Here is a 13,141-nt window from a genome sequence, read left to right as displayed (position 1 = left end):
AGATACACGGTGTTATTTTAGTATTCAGTATTTGAGAATGGTAGTTTTGTTTTCTTTCACATTTGTACCTTACAACACCCAGAAAGTATGAAAGCATGTGTGTTTTATGACCCCTGTCAAGTGAGGCCTGTCATATGAGAAAGGTGATCAGAGAGGTTAATTACCTGGCCAAGGTCACACAGCTAGTGGGTGTGTTTTATTCAGTACGCTGGCCCATTGGCCCATTATCTCTGATTCCTATACCCTTCAAACTTCCTCTTTGTACACTTTGGATAGGATAGGTGTGGCCCAGGGGCAGAAATTATTTTATATTTATCTGTTTTCTGATGTTTGGCTTATAAGCCCCCTAATTGTAAGTTTTGTTTAAAACAAAGGGCTGTTATGCTACAATAATCAATTATGTAGTCACTGAGATACCCATGTGTCTCCAAATAGATGAGACAATAAAGAGCAATATGTCTCCATTCATGGATACATTTCAGTAAAGGGAGACACAATTATCTTTTGCTTCTCTTTTTAAAATAAATTTATTCTTTCACAGAATGGTTCTATGGGATTTTGTTTTCACATTAGTCATAATTTACTCCTTGTCCTGTTCTTTCAGGAAATGTAGTTGAAATCTTAAAGACTGAGGTTTGCATCTTTGCAAGGGATTAGAATTTGGCCTTCATCAGGAGGTTGGAAAAATCATTCATAGAGGGAAGGAGCCTGCTAATTACATATTCTTTTAAAGCCACCCTTTCCATTAAAGAGATCTTCAAAAGACAAAAAGTGGCGTAATGACTTTCTGGCATTTTGCTTACCGCAGTTAAAAATCAACAGTTCTCTGTTCATGATCTGTTAATGATTCAAGAACAGGGTTAGTTCATTATTCAGGAGGAAGGACAAGTGTGAAGCTGAGTGGAAAAAGCCAGGCTCTGGGGCTTGGAGAATGGAGGCAAGTTCCTGACAACCTGAGCAAAGAGGTGGGATCAGGGGGTCCCTCCTGTGGGGAGCCCTCCTGTGGGGGGCTCAGGGTGCCTCATGGAAGCCTTGTCATAGTGGGATTCTCTACCTCCTGCAGTGTGGGGAGCTGGGGCAAGGAGCCTCAAGTCTTAAGAAAAAGGCAGAGGCCTTTCCCCCCCGAGTTTCTGACTCTGAAATTGAGTGACCATTGGCCTCTTCCTGGAGGTGGAGGGGTCACTGCACCCCCTTACCTTGCAATTCCTGCTCAGCCCCTCCTAACAACTGCACAGGCCTGGAGGACATCATAAAAAGATGCCTCCATTTTTCTCTTTGAGGTATTATTTATGTCCCTGTAACTTCTTGAAAGGCACTCAGTTACAGTTCCCATATGCACCTACACAGTTGTTGAGATCAGAGAATAATACCAGTCGAAAAGCAAAAAGCAGGGAGGGAGGCTAATGATCTCAGACAGCTCTCTACATGAGCTTAACTTACAGTGGGAAAAAAAAAAAAAAAGAGGCACACATTTCCACAGCACTTAACTCCTAGAGAAGTTTGTTGGGCATTTGAATTGAGACTTATGACAACATAATTGTATCTTTAACAGATCCTTTAGAACATATAATCTTCAAATGATAATTATTATATTAGCATTTTGCAAAAGCCCTTGGCATATAATATTATAAGCCCTGTCTCTGTGACAGTTTCTATTTGAGTAGGAAAATCTTATACAGTTTTAGATGGAGCTAAACCATGTGTGTGTGTGTGTGTGTGTGTGTGTGTGTGTGTGTGTGTGTGTGTTGCATTTCTGTGTATTCCACATGGCCTTGTGAAGGCCATGTGAGTCTGCAACTCTCTGACGGCTGCTCCCCAAAAGCCCAAGCCTTGGTTTAAATGGCCGAGAGGGATTCCCACTGCCCAGGGATTATCCTGTGCTCCCCATAGTCACCCATATCTTAGTAATTGGGGGGTCATGTGACTTGCTCTGGCCAATGGGCTATGAGTGGAAGCAAACATACGAATGCACCAATTGTGTTTGTGTGTGCTTTAACATAAAATGCTTGAATTTGTTTTGCAACTTGATTAAAAACACAACTCAACAATGTATCTTGGAGATCTTTCTACATGATTGCAAATAAACTTATCTTATTCTTTTAAACTACTATCGTATCACAGTGAGCATATACTATAATTTCAACTGCTCCCTTACTGATGGACATATAGATGATCACCATTATTTTGCTGTTATAAGAACACTTTTATGTATTCTTAAGGAAACCAAGGAATGGGATGGCTTGGTGGAAAGGTAAGTACTTTTACAATTAAAAAAATGATTAAAATTTTTTCTGTTAAATTCAATTTACTGGTATTTTACCTGGAATTTTTACAATTATATTCAGCAATAAGAATGTTCTAAATCTTCTAATGTTATCCTCTTCCTCTCTCTCCTCTTCACTCCTCAAGAAGTATGAGTACTGATCTAATTGGTCAGATTCCAGGATGCTGATGGTGTCGAGTTTATGAGTGTGAAGTTACCCACTGGGTTTGTTTCACCATCTGGTACTGAGCGCTTTCTCAAAGAGGGCAGCCAAACAGGCTCACTTCTTCTTCTGGGAAGACCCTCTTCTTTCTTCCTCCTACATAGGCAGGGTCTCACACTTGCCCCTCCAGCCTTGTCAAGGAGCTAGCAGAGAGAGCTGAGCTCAGAAGGAGAGAGAGGCCCTAGCCTTGTGCTTGAGTCCTGTGCCCACATAAGGTCGCCAGGCCACCCCACCCTAGGGTTAGAGGGCCCTAAAATAAGGAAATACCTTGTTGCTCACTGCTGTCGTCCAGTGTGTCTACTCCTCCATAGGAACCACATGAGTGGATGACCCGGCCAAGGCAAGATTCAGGCTCATTCCAGAACAGCATTTCCATGTGATCAAAATCTCATCCTGGGGGTGTTGTCTTTGCAGCTTTTAGGGTAAGTATCTATTCTGAAGAGTGATTTAACATTTTCAAGTGTTTGGGATTTCTTATTTAGAAAAAATATTGTTGTTCAAGTCTTAATTCAGCCATTGGGATATGATAGTAGACTCGAAGGCATCCAGTTCCTTGAAAAGCGGCAGGGCAGAGGGGTGGACTAGCAGGAAGTGTGGGCGGATGGGTGATTTGAAAATGGACCTCTTTATGCAATTTAAAATTGAAATGTGTTCTGTTAAAAATTCATTCAAGTCCAGTGAGGTTTTCATTGTGGCATTAACATCCAGTTCTGAATGAACACTGTACAACGGAGATGGCAGAACATTTCTTTTGGAGAAAAATAAATCCAAAAGCTGATCATCACAACACGTCATTAAGAGGGCGGGGTGGTGAGGCAGGTGGCCTGGGTTCAAATTCAGAGCCACTATTGATTTGCTGTATGGCCTTGGAGTAGTTTCTGTCTCAGTCTATTTGCCTGTGAAATGGGGAGAATCATGGTAGCTCCCTCCTGGAGCTTTTGTAAGGATTGAATGAAGTGGTCTATTTAAAGTGCTTAGGGCCTTGTCTGGCATTCAATAAATTCTAGCTATTTTTTTTTTAAATGTTGATTAACATTGGACAGAGTCATTGCTAATGGGAGAACAGTTAGGCCTTCAAGCTGTTCCTCATGAAAGATATTAGATTGAGAGCCGCAGGCCTGCATTCACGCCCCCAAACAAAGAACAGTGAACTTCAGTTCATACATACAAAGGTCTGTTTGGACTTTGCCTGCCCTGATCGTCCCCTGCCTTCACGCAGCGCCAATGGCAGCCAAATACCTGGAACAAGAGTGCCAACCACGGTTCAAAAGAACTGCTGTCTGATTTAGGTCTTCACGCCCCACTTCCCTCTTCTTCTTCAGGAGTGCTTCTGTGCTAATTCCCTCTCAAAATCTTTCTCATACATACATACAGTTTCCTCAAATCAACACTCTACTTCTCTGGTTCCCGTTTTTGCAATGGGCTCGGGAAAGTCGCTTTTCCTCCCTTTGTTTCATTTGTCACCCTCCCTGCCCCTCACCCACCAAGATTCTAATTATCACCATACACCCGGTAGTGCCAGTGATAGACTTGTTTAAAGAAAGAGAAAAACCATTCAACCTGAAAAATAAACAGCACAAAGGTCAAATAACAATGTAAGGGCTGTCACAAGGCAGGACACTGTGCCAACAACTGATGCTTTGAATCTGGACAGGTGGAGAGATATGGTTGTGGCTGGAGTGTTCCTGAGGGCCTAGTGAAGACGGAGGAGTTGAGCTGGTCCTGCAGGCCCCAGGGGGCTGTGGTTCGCAAGCTGTGGAAATTCAGGCAAAGGGGGGTGTTGGAGTAAAGGCATGTGTGGTCAGAGGCAGGGTCCAGGTTAGTCTTTCCGCTGGAGGGTTTGACTTGTGGGCAATGAGGCTGAAAGTATAATATAGGCCCTGAATGATAAACTCGGGTTAGATATTACTTAAAGGATGGGAGTGATAATATTAAATGTTAATTACTGAGGTTGATACAAAATATCTGTAAAATGTAAATTTGAAACAGATGTGTGAAAGTTCAGTACAATGGCATATCGCAATTGCGTTAAGGTGTTCTTATTCCAGATCACTTAGCAAACAAAAATGAAATGAGCCCTCCTGTGGCTAGCTGGACTGAAGTCCATATCAGCTACGCAGTACTTCAAAATGGCCCAAACAATTGCTCACTTATCTGCCTACAATTTAAATAATTAGGATTTAACATTTTCCTAAGAATTTATGCTTATTGGCCCATAAACATAATTGATGGAAGCACAGAGTCATCTGCAGTGACTTGCATATAAGTGACAAGTGTCCCAGGGAAGGGAGAATGCTGGGAGTGAAGGAGGGGACAGGAGTGCCTGGTGTGGCAGCATGAGGCGGTGGGCTTGGCTGTGTGGATGATGCTGTGTGCTCTGTCTCATCCACGTGACCCGGGAATACATGTCTGGCAGGGTGTGGACAGCGGGGATGAATGTGGCTTTGGCAAACGTGGGTGTGGCTGCCGTACTACTGGCTTTCTGAACAGAATCTTCTGTACTGTTGAGTTTTTGTTTTTTGAGGGTGCAGTTGGCAGGTGTCATTTGCAGGGCCAAGGGTATACAACCTAATGACTTTACAGAATGATTTATGCCCTGAGATCAAACTCTTCAGTATTTTTAAAGTTATAAAGGCATCAAAAGAATGTAGGAAAAGTAAGCTGTAGATGAAACAGGATTTTTCTGTTGGGGGCAGAATTATTCTATTTTAATATTAACTATGTTTTAATTAGATCTTTGACTCAAAAACCTACCAATAATCTGGTCACTTCTTGAGTTTTAAAATCTAAAACATAGTTTAATATCCCAATATAGTAAAACAGTACTTGCCTGTGGGATCTTCTATTAAGGATTTAAAGACACTTTTCATAAGCACAATTTTATTTCCGAGTAACTGAAAAATCACAGGCATACATTTTGAGCTCCTTGCTTACTTGTTAAGGTACACATAAAATAAAAGTTTTTTTAAAAGGCCGAATCGAGAAAACAATGCTTATAAGAATACTCGTATCTAATAGATAGCAGGAATCTTGGTAACTGCGGCCCTGCCTCCAAAATTGCAAATTTACAAAAGTGCAGCCCACTGTTCCTCTTGTGTGTTTTGGCTCCAACCTCATTTCACTGCCAACCGATTTACCACCAACTGCCCCACCTCTTGAAGCTTCCTTCCCTCAACTGTAAAATTAAGACGATGTCTCTTCACAGAGTTGAGGTGGAAATTAAGCAAAATTCCTCAGGGGTAAGTGCTCTGTATCTGAGTCAACTGTAACGTTTCCCACAGTGTGCGGGCCTCCCCCTCCTCGCCTTCACCAACCGCTCGTGCTCTCGCCCTTACCAGGGCTCGCCTGTGTATTTATTTGTTAATTAAATTAATCAATATTCGCCATCGTTCTTAATCTTCCCGGTGACAGCTGCGCAGGGGACAGCCATCCGCCCAGTCCTCCTGTCGTCGGTCTCTCTGGGATAGTAGGCACCCAGTTCCGTGCGGCGCCCGGGAGCCGCCTCGGAGCCCCGCCCCTAGCCCCGCCCCCGCCAATTACCCCGCCCCTCGTGGTTGCTCGCCTTCGTGGGCGGGGCCTGCTCGGGGAGCCGCGCCGTGATTGGCGGCCTCCGAGCAACCGCGACGACGCCATGGTCAACAGGTCGCGCTCGGGTCACAGAGATATCGAATCGCTGGAATCTTTTCGCGCCAAACGTGACCCTTCGCCCGCGGGAATCGCTTCGCTGCTTTAGCAACCAACAGGATGCGTACCTCGCCCGTCCTCTCGGGCCCCACGGCCCCTAGAGGATGGGACGGTGGCCGCTGAACAGGAACCGCCTTGCCTTTCATCTGACAGGTAGCCTAGTAAGGGTGGGACGCCACCCTCTCCGCGTCAGAACCTCTGAGGTACCGAGGTTCCACCAAGCTGCGCAGGGAAACCTTGGAATTATATAATTCCCGAGCTAGACAACCCACAAACCCCCTCCCCTCCCCGGCGCCGCTTACAGATGTGGAAATAGGCCCAGAAACGCTCGGCGACTTGCCCTGACTCACTTAATTAATTGGCACTAGGGTCAGGCCAGAAACAAGGTACCCGCCCCTCCTACTTCGGAGCTCTGTGCACCACACCTCGCTCTCCGCTCTGCTGAGAACCAGCTTAGAAAAGTTTTTTGTCTATACTATAGGCCAACAGTAGTAAGAAGGTGAAGCAGGTAGAGGTTTACCAGATATTTAAAGTGAATTAATGGCCTTTAAGTCACGCACTGTCTTCCAGCCTCTGACCATATAGAACCTGCTCTCTTAAGGCATGAGGACTTCCACAGGGGCTCACCACAGGACAGCCCTGGGGCATCTCTTGGCTGCTAGTGTGGGCAGACCCTAGCAGCCCCAGGCTGGCTGTACATGGAGCCCCTAGTTACCTTGGTTGGGGCCTTTGGATTGTGCCAGCTTAATCATCTTTCTCTTTCCCCCCAGAATTCTGCCTGCCCGCCTCTGCCTTCAGCTTAGGCATTCACCACCCCCCAACCCCGCACCCTTTTTCCATTTATACATCCTCTTTCTATTTAGGAAACCCCTTTCTGTTTCTCCAAACTTTGGCTCTTGGGGTAGCTTTTAAAACTTAGGGCAGTACTCAACTGGGATTTGTTGTTTCTGACTTCTGGGTTCCTCTAAATTGTAGTAACCTCAGACGAAGAGACTCTCAGTTATAATAGTCATAATAATCACATCGTAATATCTGGGCAATAAAGTCTCTTTAAAGAGACAACTGTTTCCTGAATCTTTGCCTTGTTTGAAAAAGTCAGGATTCTCAGTAATTGTGCATAATCAATTTAATTCAGCTCAACACCTGTACAAAGTCCCTGCTGCATATAAGGCACTGTGCTGAGGACATTCATGTAGTTTGTCCCTGTAGTTACTGAATCTTCTTTAAGTCTAAGAACAAACCTGAAGTGGCCAAGGCCCTATGGGTGACGTATCAAAGCAAAAACTGGGGCGTACCCCAGGGTAGGGGCTGCAAAAGGTTGGTGAAGGGATCTGGAGAGACTTAATGGAGGAGGGGGGTATGAAATGGGCCCTCACGGCTAAGATTCCCTGCAGGAGAATGACCTGAGACCAGCTTAGAGGTGGGAAAGCAGGTGGGCTGTGTGGAAGGGTTGCTTTCTCAGTTCACTTGGCAGTGTTGCTCTGGAAGGTTTCCTTGCTCCAACAAGAGTAGCTCTTATCCCACTGGAGTAGAATGATCCTTTCTGTTGGAGATGCCCTTTCTCTCCTTCCTTCCTTGTTTTCTTTGGATAAGTTCAACTTTCCGGTTGCTTTCATTTCCAGCAATATGACTGTTCTCAGGCTGTAAAGCTGAAAGGTCAAGATCCGAATCAGAATGACTCACAGGTTCTCCGATCTGGTGGAGCCAACCAAACTTCTTAAAAAAAAATTTTTTTAAAGAGTCATTTGAATGTAAAAGAGACTGGGGCATACACCTGAGCTGAAGGATTCAGTTGCCTTTTGTCTGGAATTGAGAAACGTCCCTTTGGCTTGAAAACAAAGCCTATGACTCTTCTGAATTTTTCTTTTAAGTTTCCAAAATCCAGTTTAGTAGTCTTAGGAGGACAGTTTAGGTAGCTTTGCTCCCTTTTTAACCTAGGGCATTCTAGTAAGAAGCCTACAGCAGGTGGCTGGGTGTTTTCAGGAAAGAGAAAGATTAACTGGAAATGATGAAGTAGTAAAGAATCCTGTTCTGAGCTTCCTTTTTTGTTTGTTTGTTTCTATGAGAACCATTGGCCAAATTTAAAAATCCTTCAGCTGGCAGTCTCTGTTGGACAGATCTCAAAAAGAAAGTAGAAGCATGTTAGTCTCCTTGTTTTCATGTTCTGTGATTCCAAAGTAGGAGGAGGAGGAGTCCAAACTTCATAGCTCTGGGGACTTGGGGGAGGTTGTCAAAAGATGGTTGGAGAAAAATAGGTATATGAAACAAAGCATAGTTACTAAAGGATACTGACTTTTAAGGAATTTATGTGTACACAGTTCTTTCCAGTGCATCAATCGCGCATCCACACCCTAACTCATGTGTTGCCACATTTATTCTTTGCAGTAGCCGCAGGAGTTAGGGTGTGCAGATGTGTTACAGGGTACAGAGGAGGAGTCATTTGCCTAAAATTTAGGATGTCATTTAGAATTTCATTCTAAATTTTCCACTCCTACACAGTGCTCTCCAAATACTGTTGTAACTTTCTTATCAAACTGAGTCCTTGTAGAAAGAAGATCTTCACCAATGAGTTTGTGTACCTTTGGATTTCAACATATATGGAGAATACAAATTCACGTAAACCTTGAAAAATGGAAATCATTATCTTTGAAAACATAAAAATAAGCCAGGAAGCTTCTTGAGCCTGAGCTCTGAGAATGAAAGTTAGTGCTCTGTCTTTGGCGAGGGCCCAGGAGCCCTACAGAAAAGCAGGACCGTAGGACCACAGGCTGGAGGTCACTCACTATGATAGCAGAGTGGTTAAGAAATGGCTTTGACTTCTGCTTCTGCTTTACTGGCTGTGGTTCCTGGACAAGTTCTTTAAATTCCAAGTTCTCAGAAAGTCTGATTTTGACAATTGACCTTACAGGAGGTCCCTGTGACTTGGATCCTCATTCAGAGATGGAGATACCAGGTTCATCTTCTACCATCTCTGAGCAGCAGCAGCGGGAGAGGCGAGAGGGTCTGAGCGACACCAGAAAAGACCTGGCCAAGCAGAGTCTCATCTCATCCGAGGAATGGCTTCAACTGCACGGGCTTAAGAGCAACAAATTGACCTTGAAACAGGTTTTGTCGCAGATTGGATTCCCACATTGTGAAGGTATAAAACTCACAGAGGGATGCTGGCTGGAAAACCCAACCAGCAGGTTGCCCTTTAGCTTTTCAGTTCTGAAGACCCCTCAGAAGCACAAGCCTCTGAATTTGTTTTGATCTCACATCCTTAGCAGTAAAAAAGATTTGCGCATGGACCCCTAATATATGTATGTTATACAGATGTACAGTCATCCACTCGCATATTAAATGTTAGTAATTTCATACTTTTTTCTTTTAAGGATGAAATTAAAATTACATAGAAGTTATACTCGCAGATTCTTTCTCACCCCCTGAGATGTGCAAACCCCTTTTGGAGGCTGTTGATTAGGACAATAGCTGTGTGCAGATTCAGGGAGAAGATAATGTTTTTCTTTTGTGGCCTGCCTATGTTAATGGTACAGTGTTTCTAAGTGCCTTGGTTACAATATTGGTTTTCAACTCCCAGTAGCTTGCCCTCCAACAGGGAGTATGGAAATGTGTGAGGGTATGGGTTTTTGTTTTCTTTTCTTTTTTTCAATTACACGTTGTCTTGGGTTGCTACCCAAATATAGGGCATGGGGACCAGCGATACAGTGTGCCATTGCCCGCCCAGCGAGGCTGTCCTGTCCCACATTTCAATAATACCCTACCCTAGGAGCACTCCTTCAATCAGGGCAATTTTCATTACTGGGATTTTACTCAGTAATTCTGAATTTGTCCATCAATTAAACATTTGTTGAGCAGCCATTAATACTGTGTTTTTCAAGTTTTTCGGCATTTCCCTTGGCAGCTTTGTTCTATACTGTTAGTAAGGAAGGTCTGGGGGATGTGGGTGTTACAGACTCATCTGGAGGCCCACCCCAATGGCAAGGCTTTGCTCTTCAGGTCTTAGGTTTTGCTTTCTTATTTATCCTTCCACAAGGGCTGGAACAGCCGGCCCTGTATCATCGAAAGACCTTTTGAACGGGGTCTGTCAGATCCAGGGTGTATGGGATTCCTACACAAAGAAACAAACTGAAAGCACTTCTATCTTATATTTCAAGTGATCATACTTCAGTCATTACTGTTAGCAAAAATAGCAATTCTTCGGGGAGGGTATAGCTCAGTGGTAGACTGCACGCCTAGCATGCACGAGGTCCTGGGTTCAATCTCCAGTACCTCCATTTAAATAAATAAATAAACCCAATTACCTCCCCACTCAAAGAAAAAAAAACAAAACCCAGTTCTTTATACTTTGTCAAGGACTTTTCCACTTAAGATCATGAAGGATTTGACTCTGTAATTTTCTTTTCTTTTAATGTCCTTGTTAGGTTTTGGCATCAGGATTATGCTGGCCTCATAAAATGATTTAGGACTCCCTTCTCCTCTGTGTTCTGGTGGTGTTTGTATATGTTTGGTGCCATTTCATCTTTAGATGTTTGATAGAACCCACCAGCGAAACTTATCTGAGCCTGGAGTTTGTAGGAAAAGTTTGCTAAGAAGTTCAACTTCTGTAATGGACATAGAACTATTCAGATTTTCTGTTTCATCAAGCCAGTTTTGGAAAGTTGTGTTTTTCAAGGAATTTATCCATTTCATGAGTGTTTTCTAATATATTGGGAAAACATTGTTCATAACATTCCCTTAACATGTTTTTTTCATGCCTGTAGAGTCTGTAGTGATGTTCCTTCTTTCATTCCTAATATTGATGATTTATGTTTTCTCTCACTTTTTTTGGTAAGTCTTATTAGGGGTATATCATACCTCTTTTCAAAGCATCTAATTTAGGGTTTGTTGATTTTTTCATATTCTTTGTTTTCTATTTTGTTGATATCTGCTTTGATCTTTATTATTTATTTCCTTCTCCTTATTTTGAGTTTAACTTGTATTTCTTTTTCTAGCTTTTAAAGTGGAAACTTAGATAATTGATTTTAAGTCTTTTTTCTCTTCTCATATAGCCATTTAAAATTATAAGTATTCCTCCAAACATTGCTTAGACTGAATTGCATACATCTTGATAGTTAATATTTTCATTGAGCTCAGAATATTTTTTTCTCTTGTAACTTTTTTATTTGATTCATGTTTTTAAAGAAATGTATTGTTTGGTTTTCAGGTATTTTAGGACTTTTAAAGATACCTTGTTTTTGTTGGATTTCTACTTAATCTATTGAGGTCAGAGATTATTGCCTGTAAGATTTTAGTATTTTGAAATTGAGATTTGTCTTATGGCCTAATGCGTATCTTGGTGTACATTTCATACATGCTTGAAAAGAATGTGTATTCTACAGTTATTAGGTGACATTTATAAATGTTAATTCGGTCAAGATGCTTGATAGTGTTGTAGAGATGTTCTATGTCTTTAGTGGCTTTTTTTTTCTAGTGGATTTGTCCATTTTTCCCTTTAGTTCTGTCAGTTTTGTTCTTTGAGTTTGAAGCTCTAAATGCATACACGTTTAAGATTGTCATATCTTTCTGATGCACTGGCAAATTTAATAATTAAAAAAAATTGAACTATAGTTGGTTTACAATGTTGTGTTAATTCTAGTGTAGAGCATTGTGATTCAGTTATATGTGTATATATATGTTCTTTTTCATATTCTTTTTCATTACGGGCAATTACAAGAAATTTTTAATAATTCTGAAATGTCCATCCTTATCTCAGATAGTAGTCCTTGTTTTGTCATTGACTTTATCTAATATCTATATAACCGCTACAGCTTCCTTATGCTTCATTTTTATGTGGCATGTATGTTTACACTCTTTCACTTTCAAACTGTCTGTACTCTCTGTCTTTAAAAAGTGCCCCTTGAACCCAGTCTCACAGTGTCTGCCTTTTAATTGTAGCCTGGTTCTCTGCATTTAATGTACTGATTGACATAGTTAGTTTTAGGTGTACCATTTTACTCTTTTTTCTCCATTTATCCCATCATTTCCCTTCCTCTCTGTTTCTCCTTTCCTGCTCCCCATTTGGGTAGATTGAATATTTTTGTATATCATTTAATTCCATTTTTATTTTCCATTTAAATTTCAATAGGATTTTTAGGTATACCTTTTTGCATTATATTTTCAGTGGTTGCTCTAGTGATTCTATCAAAGTGACCTTTGTACTATGTCCTGTAAAATGCAGGAATCTTACAGCAGTGTAGTGCTACTTATCCCCTGCTCCTGTCCTGGGTGTTATTGTTTTAACATATTTTATTTTTACATATGTCACAAATTTCATAATCCGGCGTTATAATTATTGCTTTAAAAAGTCATTTTCTTTTAAAGAAATTGAGTAGGAAAAGTAGCATTTTAAAATCCACATATTTACTATTTATAATATTCTTTCTTCCTGTAAGATTTGAAGTTCCATCTGGTGTTTTTCCTAAAGAATTTCTTTTAAGCATTTCTTGTCATGCGGGTCTGCTGCTGACAGATTTTTCTCAGTTTTTGTTTATCTGATATTGTCTTTATTTCATTTTCTCTTCTGTTGGATGATTGATTGATTGACTTATATTTTTTATTCTGAAGTGATATATTCACAGGAAGCTGCCAAGATAGTATAGACAGATCTCAGGTACCCTTCACCTAATTTCCCCCAGTGGTTACATCTTATAAAATCATAGTATAATATCAAATCGAAATAGTGTGTGTGTGTGTGTGTGACTGATTCTGTGTAATTTTGTTTCTTATGTAGATTTGTGTAACCACCACCACAATTAAGACACAGAACTATTTATCACCACAAAGATCTTCCTTGAGATATCCCTTTATAGTCACACAAACACCCTATCTCCTAGCATCCTTAACTCCTGGCAACCACTCGTCTGTTTTCCATCTCTGTAATCTTCTCATTTAGAGAATGTTTATATATATGGAATCATATAGCATGTGACCTT

The 13,141-nt window shown here is 41.5% G+C and overlaps 1 protein-coding gene across 1 annotated transcript in view; it reads left to right on the top strand.

Annotated features, from left to right (window-relative positions):
• Positions 1-2,943: 2,943 nt before the first annotated feature.
• VWA3B (von Willebrand factor A domain containing 3B) overlaps positions 2,944-13,141 on the top strand; it is a 126,064-nt gene continuing 115,866 nt past the window's right edge. The window contains 2 exon segments of the mRNA XM_045519631.2: positions 2,944-6,323; positions 9,079-9,309. Coding sequence (XP_045375587.2) covers positions 6,275-6,323; positions 9,079-9,309 — 280 coding nt within the window. The 5' untranslated portion in view covers positions 2,944-6,274.

The sequence above is a fragment of the Camelus bactrianus genome, chromosome 28 (assembly GCF_048773025.1).
Source record: "Camelus bactrianus isolate YW-2024 breed Bactrian camel chromosome 28, ASM4877302v1, whole genome shotgun sequence".
In the NCBI taxonomy this organism is placed as follows: Eukaryota; Metazoa; Chordata; class Mammalia; order Artiodactyla; family Camelidae; genus Camelus; species Camelus bactrianus.
Note: the sequence above shows the minus strand (reverse complement) of the source record. Positions and strands in the feature narration are given on the sequence as shown.